Source organism: Quercus robur, chromosome 5 (genome assembly GCF_932294415.1).
Source record: "Quercus robur chromosome 5, dhQueRobu3.1, whole genome shotgun sequence".
Classification (NCBI taxonomy): domain Eukaryota; kingdom Viridiplantae; phylum Streptophyta; class Magnoliopsida; order Fagales; family Fagaceae; genus Quercus; species Quercus robur.
In genome coordinates, this window is record NC_065538.1 from 42,172,575 (window position 1) to 42,187,143 (window position 14,569).

At 35.5% G+C, this 14,569-nt stretch overlaps 1 protein-coding gene across 1 annotated transcript; it reads left to right on the forward strand.

Annotated features, from left to right (window-relative positions):
- Positions 1–765: 765 nt before the first annotated feature.
- On the forward strand, positions 766–11,340 carry LOC126725985 (26S proteasome non-ATPase regulatory subunit 6). The gene is made up of 8 exons (XM_050431058.1): positions 766–1,065; positions 1,165–1,279; positions 5,586–5,676; positions 5,774–5,919; positions 6,021–6,240; positions 6,388–6,496; positions 6,749–6,917; positions 10,896–11,340. The coding sequence occupies exons 1-8, from the start codon at positions 930–932 to the stop codon at positions 11,068–11,070; spliced, it is 1,161 nt and encodes a 386-aa protein (XP_050287015.1). The 5' UTR covers positions 766–929; the 3' UTR covers positions 11,071–11,340.
- The last annotated feature ends 3,229 nt before the right edge of the window (positions 11,341–14,569 follow it).

Below are 14,569 nucleotides of genomic sequence, written 5' to 3' on the forward strand. Positions count from 1 at the left end.
AGTTAGAAGAAATAACTTTGAGCTGGTTATTTGTCCATATATTTATTATCTAATTAATTTAAGAAGTAGTTTAAGTATAACAATTATTATACAAACTCTAACATTGGGCTCGGAAAAATAAACTAAAACCATACCAATCACCAAAAAAAAAAAAAAAAAAAACTAATATTTACATTATATTTTCTATTTTATTATAATATTTTTAAAATAAATTGAGTACTTTTTTTCTTATATTAATAAGAATTTTTGAAATTAATTTTAAAAAAAATATTTTATCTTAATATTGCCCCATCTAAACCAAAATATTGACCCCACTATTGTCACTATTCACATAGAGAGAGAGAGAGTCTCTGTGTGTGTCTAGCAATAATTAGATAGATCATATATTGAACTCCATACAAAATATACAATATTCAAATAAGATTTAAATGTATTTTTATTTTTTTGGAGTCACATGAGTTACAAGCTTTTTTTTTTTTTTTTGAGAAAACATGAGTTACAAGCTAGTTGTAATAAATTTGGACAATTGACTATTGGGTTCGAATTTTGCTTACACACAAAAAATAATTGGTATATTCGCTCAATGGAAAGAGTAATAATTATGGAGTACACCCCATAAACTAAAAAACTATTTGTTGTTGATAAAAAGAAATTAAAAAAAAAAAAAGACTAGTAAAAAGATTAAAAAAAATAATAAACTACATGTAGCATTTGATATAGTTAACAATGCGACGTGTAGGATAGGAGCGATCCTTCCCAAAAGTGACAAGACTGCGCTCCCTCTGTTTTTTCACAGTGCCTCCTTCCTCAAGCAAGCTAAAAGCGCACAAACACCCAGAGTCAAGAGAGAATCGAAAAAGCCAAAAAGAAAGAAAACCCATCGAACTCGTTCAAGACTCAGTGAGTCAGCCACCGAGTCGACAGCCGCCATGGATAGCGAGGAGGGAACTCAGCAACCGCACCTCGTGCTCGCTCACAAGCTCTTCCTCCTGAGGCACCCGGATGTCCAGGACATCGAGAAGGTCCGCCTCAAAGATGAGGTCTTCGCCGCCGTCAAATCCGACGGTAACTCACCGCCGATTCCTCAACGATTCTCTCCGAGTCATTCCTCCAATTCCACCTCACATTACTTTTTTTTGTTTGTTTGTTTTTGTTTCTGTGTAGATATGGCTCCGTTGTACGAAACCCTAGTGGCCGATTCGGTGTTGGAAAGTGATCAGGGGCTTCTGGACTCAATGCGTGCCAAGATCGACGAAGAGATCAAGAAGCTTGACGAAAAGTGAGCTTGTGGTTGATTTAATTTTAGATTTTATAAAATATAAAAAAAATTTCGACGTAATTTTTGTTTGGTTGCTGTGAGAATGAATGGAAAAGAAAGAAAATTTTGGATTTTTTGGGCTCTAAATAAATAAAATTCGACTTTGACGTAGCGAAACCGTTGTATTAGGGTTTATTTTTTTATTATTATTTTTTAAATCTGAAATTGCATGTATCACTTTGAGATTGAAGTTTCTAGTGGTTCTTATTCTCGCAAAAATTTCTCAGCAACCAAACACGTTTGTTTTTTGTTCACGTTTAGTACCCTCATCTTAACATGTGGGATTTTGATTTTTCACTTGTATGTTACTGCAAGATGGTAATAGGGACATTGTGGAAATGGGAAAGGTAAAGGGATCAGTTTTCATGTTGAAGTTTAGGGTATCTGTATTTAATATTGAGATTCTTAGCTGTGTTTTCCAGCTCAATTGATTGGTGGGGTTTAGGTCCTAGCCTTCTGGGTTCAATTCGTATAAGGGAAAAAGAAAAAAGTAGTGGAATGTTCATTCTAAGGAGATTTTAGTGGCTGGCCAGACTTGTAAAGGTTGGATAATTTCAAATGGGTTTACAGTTACTTAAAGCTAGAAGTCTCTAGTTCGATTCCTAGCAGAGGCATTTCATGATTTATCCAATGCCTGCTCAATGGGGGTGTGTAGGCATCTAGGGTTTATGGTTTACCCGTCAGGGGTGGTCCCACTGATCCATACCTTGAGGGGGTTCCTCGTCATCAAAAAAATAAAAAAAAATGGGTTTACAGTTACATATGTGGAAAAGTAAGGGGATGTAGAAGTTATAGAATTTTGTACCAAATTGAACTGTTTAAGACCCCCAAATTGTTGGAGCTACATAGGTCTTGTGCCAAATGTCTATGGGGATTTAGAAGCCCTTCAATCAAAGATCTTGGAGCTTTTTTTTATTTTTTTGGAGGGGTGGGGTCTGTGGGGAACAAGAGTTGGGGTTTGCGGACTGGAAAAGTCATGGTTGAAATTTTTACTAAATGCATCATATTCAGGCTGGGCTTTTTTATCCAACTTGGGATTGTGATGGGATGGGATGGGTTTCAGTTTAATCTCCTAGTTTTCAGATGCATGATAGGGACAAGATTAAAAGCATTAATGTGAAAGTAGAAGAGTTTTATATCTTTTAGTTTTCTGAGTAGTTAAGAAATGGATTCCGGATTCCCTTTTTATTGCTCAAACTAGTTTTAATGCACTCACACAGTCTTTTAGCCTTAGATATTTTTGTTGGGTGGAAGGGACATTGGTGTTTTCAGACTAGTAAAGCTATGGTTGAATTTCTAACTAAATGCATTGTATTCAGGTTGGGCCTTTTCAACCTAATTGTAATTGGGATGGGTTGGGTTGTGACTTAACCTCCTAGTTTTGAGATTATATATTTATTTAGTTGCTGGAGGTTGTTTTGACATGCATGATTGGGACAAGATTTATGCCCTAATGAAAAGTTGGAAAAAATGCTTATTTTTTGAGTTCTTTTGAGTGGTTTAAGTGATGGATTGGTCTTCATTGGTCAAACCAATCGCCTTATTATCATGCTTTCTTTAATCTTCTGCAAATTTAATGCATTCACAGGCTTTTGGCATCACAATTGTGCTTCCTTGTGTCTTTTACAGCTTGATGAGCACCACATATGCTTGTGTGCATGAATACTCTCATTTTTTGAATTTTTTGAGTATTTGAAGCAATAGATTTCTCTTTTCATTGCTAAAACCAATTTTCACACTTTTGTGCCTTCTTTAATCTTCTTCAAATTTAATGCACTAAAACATGGTTTTAGCCTCACAATTGTGCTCCCCTGTGTCTTCAATAATTTTGATGAACATGACAAGTGCATGAATATTCTTCATTTTTTGAAAATGATTTCCTTATTGGTTGTTGAGTTGAATGTCATGGAGGGACTTTGATAGAATATTGATGGAATGAAGAATAAACAATAGTTTGTAAGAATATGAACTGCAATAGTTATTATTGCAAGTAGTAGGATTTTATTAAGAAAGAGGAGATACGCTATGCACATAGGGTGTATCCACAAAATATCCCTAAAAATACAAGCACCAATTGTTAGTTACAAAGAGAAAGCGAATCAACAAAATCTAAAATAGAATATTAACTGCGTGTATGATTTGACACCTCTTGAATAACCCTCTCAAGAAGCTAGATTTCAGCTCAGTAGTAATGGACTAGTTTGTGTATTCCTGTGTACATGAGGTAGATCCTTTTTCAATAATAAATTTGTTACTAAAAAAAAAGAACTTCTTGTCATTAAAAGTTTGGTTGTTCCTCTCCCTCCATATAGTCCACATCAAACAAGAGGACAAAATTTTATGTACAAATTCTGTAGTTGCTTTACCTTAGATTTTCAAATGAATTCATTTACACGGTTGTATTGACCACTACAACAAAGAGTGTTATATTTCCCAAGGACAATTAAATTCAACTATGTGGTTCATTGGTCAATACAACCACATGGTTGAATTTAATTGGGGAACGTAAGGTATGACACCTAAGAAATTGTACCATTACCCTAAACAGGGTGGCTGATGCAGCCATGGATAGTTGATTTGTTATTACTTATTACTTTGCAAATTTGTCTATTCAAGATTTATTTTATGGGGTCAGTTTGTAAAATCCAATTGAAGTATAAATAGTGTGGTTTTAAAGTTCTAGTTATATGTGTCATATGGTTAAAATAGTGTTTTATTTTGGTTTTGATTTAATAAGTTATGGCCAATTTTGTATTTAGGGACAAAAATGTAATTTTTGCTACCCTGAAAATTAAAGGTATTTGATAGTTTAGTTGAGTCCTCTATTTTCCAGGAGATCCTACGTATATCACATTTTTTGTTTTCAAGTCCCAAGTTGGAAATTTTATAGGTTTTTAGTTTTACTAGTCAAACTAAGAGTGTTGATACTACTAATGCTGGAAAATGTTTCTTATAAATATTTATGCTCAATTTACTTGAAGAATAGATGGGGTTAATTAATAAAAATATCGAGTTTTTTTGAGCATTGAGGAATGTTGATCTTTGTGCATTTTTTCTCTATTTCTGTCTCCTTCCTTATTATATTTCTTGTGTTACTGCTTATGGATACTGTTCATACAACCCATGAACACTATATATTTATCTCTTTTCCTTGTACTCTACAATCCTAAATCAAGCACATCCTTCTACCTATTAAAATGGACAAAACTTAGGTACAATATTTTAGGTGTTGTTCCTTAGGTTCTTCTCTTAAGATTTAGCCATGTGGTTACTTTACTAAAAAATGCACTTCTATCCCATGAGAAAAAATCCACATGGCAGAATTTTAAAAGGGGGAACTTAAGGAACAGTACTGAAGTACTGTAATTAAGTTTTGCTCTATTAAAACCCTAATGCCCCACATCTTTTATCTATCAAACAACCTTAAAAACTCATTAAACCCTAGTAAATTTGAGCCCCAATCCTTTTGCATACAATTTCTAAACCCTGTATCCACAAATCCTCCTAAACTTTAACCCACCATGAGTACACATTGAAAGATTCCCCAATTTGTCATACACCAGCAGCATTCCACGCAAATGAGCTCCTATTACACAATGCATTTTTAGAGTGACAATCACTTGTGGTTTCCAATGTTTGTTCTTTTGCTTGTTGGTCTGTCTGATACATTTCCTTTTTCAAGGAGAGCACATTTGTCTCCTGATTTTAATGCATTATTCTATTGTAACAAGAATGTATTAAGGTCTAATTTACTTATTTTTAATTAGGTTGAATTGGTCGGGTTTGTTCTGAACTTTAGTATGTGTTTGGATTGGCTTATTCAATGAAAGTGGGTAAAAATACAGTTGTACCTAGAAAAAAGTGTGGCTCTAAAAAGCTGTAAATAAGAAAATAAGCTTTTATGTAGCGCCAGAATTAGGCTAAACCAAATGCACACATCTTGGTTGTTCGCTTGTGCTGACTCATCTAACTTCTGATTGCTGTGATGGTCAAGTTTTTGTTTAAAAGAATTACTGTATGTCAATAAGGTTGAATTTCTTATCTACCACTTGTTTTGGATAATATACTGTTCTGTACATAGCAGCTGGTTGTGGATCTCATTGATGAAAGAATATGATAGTTTAAAATTATGTCAAATAATAGCAATCAGTGAGTCTGTTGTTTTTTGGAACCATGAGTACCTATTAGGATTCAAAGTGCTTAGGATCACTAATTAATCCATTTATTTTTTCACTTAAGTGATTCTATTTGGTTGGAATTTATTCAGGATAGCTGATGCCCAAGAAAACTTGGGTGAAAGTGAAGTCCGAGAAGCTAATTTGGCAAAATCATTGTATTTTATTCGAATTGGTGACAAGGTACATAAGTATCATAACTTATTGCTCTTGAAAGCATTGTTACCATTGTCTGCTTACAATGGATGTTGACATCTAACTTATTCCTGCATGAACACAGGAGAAAGCATTGGAACAACTCAAGGTGACAGAAAGCAAAACTGTTGCAGTAGGGCAAAAGATGGACTTGGTGTTCTATACACTGCAGCTTGGATTTTTCTACATGGATTTTGATCTAATTTCCAAAAGCATTGATAAAGCGAAGAGGTAAGTAATGCCATGAAATTGCCAGTAACATTCTGTGGTTGTCTTTTTGAAAGTTGGGCACATGAATCATTGAATTATGACTGTTTATACAATGGTGCCAGCTTGTTTGAAGAGGGAGGAGATTGGGAAAGGAAGAACCGTTTGAAGGTATATGAAGGCTTGTACTGCATGTCCACTCGAAACTTCAAGAAGGCGGCTGATCTATTTTTGGATTCTATTTCAACCTTCACAACTTATGAACTTTTTCCTTATGACAAGTTCATATTCTACACTGTCCTTACCAGCATTATATCCTTGGATAGAGTTTCCCTGAAGCAGAAGGTATTTGGGTTTCCCAACTGAAATTTTTTTACAAGTATTCCCCACTGCATGGTTTTAATTTAAATCACTTATGTGATTTAATCTTTTTCAATATTTGAGCAACTTCTCTGCTATTAATTTTACTAATTCTGATTAATCTTTGTTTAGGTAGTGGATGCTCCAGAGATCTTGACAGTAATTGAAAAAATCCCTTATCTCTCAGAGTTTTTGAACGCCCTATATGATTGTCAATATAAATCATTTTTCGTGGCATTTGGTAAGTTGAGACCTAATATATCCCATAATCATTCATATTGATTGAATATGTTAGAGAAATAAGTTCTTTTGGTTTCTCTGCATGGTCTGGGTTACACTTTGAGCTCCTTAGCATTTCCTGTCTCATTTGGGCTTTATGAAAATTATGTGATATGGGATCAGATCTACTCCAACCTGTACGGATTGATTTATTTATAACTTGTATGATTCTATGCATCTCAACCTTTGTGTTCTTTTTGGGGTTTATTTTCAGCTGGCTTGACAGAGCAAATAAAATTGGACCGCTATTTACAGCCACACTTCCGGTATTTTATGAGGGAGGTCAGAATTGTGGTTTATTCACAGTTTTTGGAATCCTACAAGAGTGTTACTATTGAAGCAATGGCGAAGGCATTTGGAGTTACTGTGGAGTTCATTGATCTGTAAGTATTTAAATTCCATTAATGTTCTATTTTAGATTCTAATTAGCAGTACTGCTCTACACAGATTAAATAAAAAATTTCACTAATATCATTGAAATTGAATAATAAAATAGATAGAAAAAACTGTCTTAAGTTAGGTGACAGCATGGTGTATAATAAAGTTTTTATTAAAACAAAGATATGGTAAATGATTATATATATATTTTGTTGGGAATCAATGATTAAAATAGTTTAAAATAAATAATGAAACTTCCTATAAATTTCTTTGGAACTTTTGATAAATTTAAATTGAGAAATATTTTTAAACTTTTTTTAATAGAGTTTTATCTGGAACAACCTGTTTAAATGATTAGGCCATGTTTGATACACCATTTTAAACACATGTTTTCAGTTTTTTTTTTTTGATAAGTAAACACATGTTTTCAGTTTTTAAACAACATTACACATATTTCCACATATTTTTTCACCCACACGTATTTCCAAAAAAACTGAAAACTGTTGTTTAAACACACGTACCAAACGGACCCTTAGTAGCCCACATGATAAGAGTGCATCATATGACATGTAACATTTACGTTGAGTCACATGAAGCAAGCACAGTGTGATACATGCAAAAATTATGGTAGATGAATAAAATATTCTAAAATAATATGTGGAATTTCATTAATTTGTTAAAACTCTTGGCAAACAAAATTTTAATTTTAGTTTTTTAAAATTTTAGCAATAGAATTTTACCTGTAGCAAACTATCTAAATAATTTTAATATAATTATGGTTAATCCACATGGCAAAAGCATGATGTATGCCTGTCTGGATTTTATATATATATATATATATATATATAAGTAAGAAAAATAATTATTAAAAAAGGCTAGTTCATGCGAAAAGATCACAAGGCAGTCAAATAGTACAAGAAAGAGAAAAAAAAAAATCAGAAAGTATATATGGGAGATGAGAGAATCTGTAAACATTAAGGGAATCATCACATCAAGAGAATCACTAGACATAAGTCCCACGCCTGAGACCAATCAAACATAAAGCCAATAAATGAAGCAAGTACCTGATCACCGAACTTTCCACATCCTCAAACATGTGTTTATTGTGCTCCTTCAACACACACCACATTAAACACGACGGTACCAAATTCCAAATGTCTGACAAGTGCTTTCCCAACCAATTCCTTCAACCAAAAAGTTCTAGCACTGATTTTGCTACTTGGTAAAATCCAAGAGATCCCAAAAGATCTAAAGACAAAACACCACAACTGATAAGCCTTCTCGCACAAAATCACTTAATGATTCACCATCTCCCCATTACATAGGCACATACAACACCAATTGACAATAGCAAAACCTCTTCTTCTCAAATTATCACTGGTAAGTGAGTAAATTTCCCCATGTCACAATCCAAATAAATAAAGAAACTTGCCTAGGTGCCTTAACCTTTGAAAGGATATGAAAGTCCCCATTCTTCTTCAACTTCCTCCTCACATGGTTGCCTAAGGAGAGTGCATCAACTTGTTACTACGGCATATAAGACATAATTTTTATTATATATAGTATATTATTTAAGGATAAAGTTTAACTACAAAATTGGTTGTAGGCTACAACCTCACTCAATAAAATAAAAAATTATTATATATTTTGAAAATCTTTTTATTTATTTATTTATTTTTTATTTTTATAATAGGTAATAAGACTTTTATTGAAAAAAATTGAACATTATGTTCACGATGGTGAACACTTTGAACAAGAATCAAATACAATCTAATCAAGAACTTAAGGAAATAGAGACTAAGAATTCAGATAAAGAAATACAATTCATGCACCCCCAAATACGAGTCGAATGAAATAGAGTACCAAAGAGGAGAGATTTTAGGTGATCTAATGTTCTCTTCTTGTCTTAAAAATGCGGGTATTGCGTTCTTGCCAAACTAACTACATTAAACATGCTAGGTCCATCTTCCAAATGGTTGAAAGATGTTTTCCAAACCAGTTTCTCCAGATAAAGAAAAAAGAGCTAATTGACCTAGGCATTACCCACTAGATCCCAAACACTGCAAAAGCTTCACACCATAAGGCGTGAGAAAATTTACAATGAAGAAGAAGGTGATCCACTGATTCCTCATTGCAGCAGCATAAACAATACCTATTAACCAATGACTGACCTCTCTTAACAAGATTATCAATGATGAGTATCCCATCATTAGTTGTTGTCCATAAGAAGAAAGACACCTATTTAGGCACCTTTGCACACCAAATGCACTCCTAAGGAAATTCATCAGTGTTAGGACCAAACAACAGCTTATAAAAAGAGCACACATCAAATACCCCAGACGTAGTCATTCTCTAAATCAGGTGATCATCTCCCTCACCCCTCGGCATACTCAAAAAAGGAATAAACAGTTTCTGCCTCTCAATCCTGAGGACCATGTTGGAAAAGTAAATTCCAGCTCCTACTACCTCCTTTTGAAGCAGATACTACCAAGTTAGAGACCTATGCTTCTTTGGACAGAGAGCAAGCAAACATAGTAGGAAAGAGTTCCTTCAAAGGAATAGGCCCACTCCATGGATCATGCCAAAAACATTATACAGAATTTGACTAAAGAACTTCTCTGTTCCTTCCTTAATACTCCTCCACATCCCACACTCATGTGAACCTCTTACCCCTCTAGTACACTAGCCTCCTCTCGCCTCACCATATTTGGCTGCTATAACCTGACGCCATAATCAGTTACTTTCTTTCCCAAAACACCACAACCACTTCCCAAGCAAGGCCTTGTTAAACAACCCAATCCTCTGAATTCCTAAACCACTACACTCAACTGGCAAACAGACCTTATCCCAAGCAACTAAAGGATATTTAAAAACATCCTCTGAGGTCCCCCAAAGGAAATTCCTCTGAATCCTTTCTATTCTAGATGCCACAGCCTGAGGGATAGTAAACAAAGATAAAAAGTAGGTGGGAAGGCCTGAGAAAGTACTTTTTAACAAAGTAAGCCTGCCACCTTTTGACAAATAAAGTTGTTTCTAACTAGACATCCTTTTCTCCATCTTTTCTATAATAGGATTCCATATTGACGAATCCTTATAATGGGCCTCGAGAGGCACGCCTAGATATCTCATAGGCAGAGTTCCCACCTTGCAACAAAGGGTACAAGCCAAAGCATTCAAATTCCCAACATCACCAACAGGAACAATCTCACTCTTTCTTACATTAACTTTTAGGCTCGTAATAGCTTCAAAGAAGATTAGCACCATTAGAATGTATAATAACTGATCTCTAGAAACATCACAGAACAATATAGTTTCCTTAGCAAAAAGAAGATGAGAGATATGCACACCCCCTTGTCTATGGGATCCCACTTGAAAACCACAAAGAAAATTACCATTTTTTGTTCTCTTCAACAGTCTACTCAACACTTCCACAACCAATAGGAATAAAAGTGGAAACAAAGGATCCCCTTGGCGAATACCATGAGAACTACCAAAAAAACCCGCAGGAGACCCATTGACCAAAATTGAAAATTTAACTATAGAAATACATGCCTTAATCCAATTACTCCACCTCGCCTTGCATGTTTTCTACGCTCTTAATACACAGGCCAAATTTTGTGTTAATTGAATATTAATTACTATATGATCTATAAGCTTATATTTTATACATAATTTTAAACTACAAAAACTTGTAATTTAAACAATTTATTGATGACATAATTTTGATCTTTAATTTTCTAGAAATTTTGCAAGTATAGAGGATATAAGAAAAAGATGTAATCTAATGGTAGATTTGTCAAAATTCACCTTCGATAAAAAAATATTGAGTAAAATTGTAGCTTTAAGATGTACAACCAATTTTGTAGTTAAACTTTGTCCTTTGTCATTTGTCCATTATTTAATAGAGTCTGAGATATTCTTTTGCGATAGTGATGTGTATTCAGTTTTTAATCCATCTCTCTCTCTCTCTCTCTCTTTTATAGGGAGCTCTCACGTTTTATTGCAGCTGGGAAGCTTCATTGCAAGATTGATAAAGTTGCAGGAGTTCTTGAGACTAATCGTCCAGATGCAAAGAATGCTCTTTACCAAGCAACTATCAAGCAAGGGGACTTCCTATTGAACCGGATCCAGAAGCTGTCTCGTGTGATTGATCTGTGAAGCATTTTTTATTTCTGTTTTGGAAACGGTGCCAAAATTTGCTGTCACTTCCCAGGGATAGAAAAAATGCTCATAGTTAGTTATTAAACTCATTAGGATTATTTTAGCAATATTTAGTCCACTATTTGTATCTGAATGCTATATCAAAAGTGTTTAGATGTGAATTTTTGTAGCTTTGTATTGGAGATGTGTTAACTATGAGTGTACCTTGCACAACAGATTTACTTGCTTTCTATTTGTTAATCACTTTGTGGGTGAGATTAGAACTTTTATTTTTTGTTTTTGAGAGATAATTAAAATATGCTGTTAACATACAGCTCGAATCCTTTCCTCCTAGTCCCCCGAGTACTTTGTGCACGGGGAGTTGTCAATTCAATTACAAGGTTTTTGGCGGGTGAGATTAGAATTAAGTTGTTACTTTGAATACTTAAATTAGAACTAAGTAATTATCCTAGTTTTATAGGTAATAAATCCATATTAAAATTCATTTTTATTATAGCTATAATTTTTTCAATGTATAGAAAATGAGAATGATAGAAGTAACTAAAGGTAAGCAAAAAAAGAAAAAGGAAACAAAAGAGGAGGAAAAAATATTAGTGATATGCTCATTAGTCAAAGCGGATTCAGTTGGGATGCAACAAGAAAGATGATTTTATTTTATATTTTTTTTCTTTTGCTAATTAGAGTGATTACTATTAATGATTATAATGCTTGGTAATAATATATAAGGTACAGGGAATAATGGTTTCAACTTTCATGCTTGATAGTTACTATTCGTATGAATATAATTATGGTTTGTTTTTTAACTTGTTAAAAGGTTGTTCTCATGCTTGATAGTCCCATGAAGATGTTAAGAATTTTTGTTAGAAACTAATTGCAAATTAGGATGATATAGTAGATTCATATATGCTGCATGGATATGGCAACTGCAGAGGGTATTGAAATTTGAAATGGGTTTAGAAGCCGATTAGATCATGATTCTTGTTGATGAACAAATGATATTTGATTTGGATTGACGAACTAGAGATCTAGAAGAATTAACATTATTGATGATAATATCTCACCAAACTCAGTAGTCAAAGAAAAAAAAACAAGTCAAGTATTAAGTGCTATTATTGTTCCTGCAAAGAAAAGATTTGGATTAAGATAAAGGTATTGCACCTGATGTAATTATTATCAATGATTGAGATTAATAGTTGCAAAAAATAGCTTTCATTCTCAATCATTGATTAAAAAAAGTTAAGAAAAGTAAAAAGTAAAAGTTTAAAAAGTGAAATGTGAAAAGTTTTTGTGAGAGAGAGGAGGGTGAATTGCATCCGGTGTAATACCCTAGGTGTTGCATCGGATCCTAACCTATTGGTAACGATACTCTTTTTGCTTTGTTCATTGGCTAAAATTAGTTTGAAGAATTCGCCTATGTTATTGCCAATGGGCTTTAGTTCAAATGGGATGGGACATTCTCTGCTAAAATTACTTCATCATTTGTAGAATTTGATGGTGTCTAAAAAAAGCCAACTCCTTACTCGTCCATGAATGTCGTCCATGAGAAGGTTACGCAAGCCACATTACTGTCGTCCAGAGAGACCTCTGGACGACGTGTACTAACTGGTGTACTATCTCTCGTCCAGAAAGCACTTAGGACGAGGGCAAGGCAGTTTTGACAAAGATAACCGCTCCGGACTCCGTAAAATTGGGGGAGGTTATCCAACGGATAACCGCTCCCTAAACCTATAAAAAGAGATAAGTCTCCGACAAAAAAAGGGCAGAGTATTTCTTCTTTACAGACAATATTTTTCCATTAAGAGGAGAGTTACTAACTTCATCATCGGAGGAGTTTTGACCAGCCAACCCCGGTCTCCTTTGACCTTCTATTTCTTATCTTTCAGGCCCTCAACATCATCGTGATCTGTGCTGTTCAACTAACTGATTCCTTGATCGCTATGAGTTTGGCGCCGTCTGTGGGGAGTTATTCTTCTCTTTGACAAAAAGTTGATGGTACGGACTAGATCGAGGGCTACCAGCCCAGGCCGTCAGGGAAGCAGAGATGCTTCCAGCAACCCTCACCGCGACCGCCAATCCGCACCGGTCATGCAGAATTCATCTGTCCAAAACGTACAATCCATGGCGGCCGCAGTGGCGGAGTTGACTCGCCAAAACCAAGAATTAAGAATGGAGATTAATCTAAGGAGGCAGACGCGTGAAGAACGTGAGGGTGGAGGACAAACGCAGAGTCGTGATGACAGAGAGAACACTGAGATTGGAAGTCAGTTAAGAGGTACCACTTCACGAGCGGTGCCACATTTGAAGGAAGAGATGGACCAGATGAGAAGAGTCATGGAGGAAATGAAAGAAAATATGAGAAGGACAAATCCTATAGAAGACCTGGTCCACCGAACTGATTCCCCCTTTACGGCTTCTATCAACGGTCATCCTCTACCAACGAAGTTTAAGATGCCTTCTCTGGATTCGTACGACGGAACACGAGACCCGTTCGATCACATTGCTACCTTTAAGACCACCATGCATCTCCAAGGGGTTCCTGATGAAATAATGTGTAGAGCATTCCCTACTACCCTCAAGGGCCCAGCACGGGTTTGGTTCAGTAAAATACCCCCGAATTCGGTGAGTTCTTTTGAAGAGTTGAGCAAATTGTTTGTTAACAACTTCATAGGAGGACAAAGACATAAGCGTTCCTCGTCCAGCCTATTGACCATAGAGCAGGGAGAGAACGAGAGTTTACGGTCGTTCATCACCCGTTTCAACAGAGAGGCCCTGAGTGTGGACAAAGCAGATGACAAGCTCTTGTTGGCAGCCTTCCATAATGGGGTGAATTCGGATCTGTTCATTCACAAACTCTATGAAAAAGAGCCCCAGTCTATGGCAAAACTTGTCCATTCGGCACAAAATTTTATGAATGTAGAAGACACAATCATTGCTAAGAAGAGGAAGAGGTCTGAGAGAGTAGATGCAAATACCAGTCGCCATTTAGAGCAGGGCCCTCGTCCAAAGAAGGGACGCACGGAAGACAGGAAAGACCAAGACATTAAGAAGCCGGGCTCTTCAGCACGGAACCAGCAGTATACCTCTTTGAACGTCCCACTTGAGCAGGTCCTAATGCAGATCAAGGATGATCCTTCCTTGAAGTGGTCGGAGAAAATGAGGGGAGATCCCAATAAGCGCAATCGGAACAAGTATTGTCGCTTCCACAGGGATCATGGTCACGATACGGACGAGTGTTTCGATTTAAAGCAGCAAATCGAAAATCTCATAAGGCAAGGGAAGCTGAAGAATTTCCTTGGACGAGATAACAGGGACGAAAAAATGAAAGGAAAAATGGAAGAATCATCACGGCCACCACTCAGAGAAATAAGAGTCATTATAGGGGGAAGTTCGACAGGCCAGTCATCCAAGTCCAAGAAAGCATATTTGAAGGTAGTGCAGAGTGTCCAGCTTTCTGGACGATCACCGAGAGCAAGGACCACGGACGAAGCAGCGATCA

Coding starts and splice junctions, on each gene's coding strand:
- LOC126725985 (XM_050431058.1), top strand. CDS start 930: ATGGATAGCGAGGAGGGAACTCAGCAACCGCACCTCGTGCTCGCTCAC. Junction 1,280..5,585: donor ATCAAGAAGCTTGACGAAAA/GTGAGCTTGTGG, acceptor GAATTTATTCAG/GATAGCTGATGCCCAAGAAA. Junction 6,241..6,387: donor GAGTTTCCCTGAAGCAGAAG/GTATTTGGGTTT, acceptor ATCTTTGTTTAG/GTAGTGGATGCTCCAGAGAT.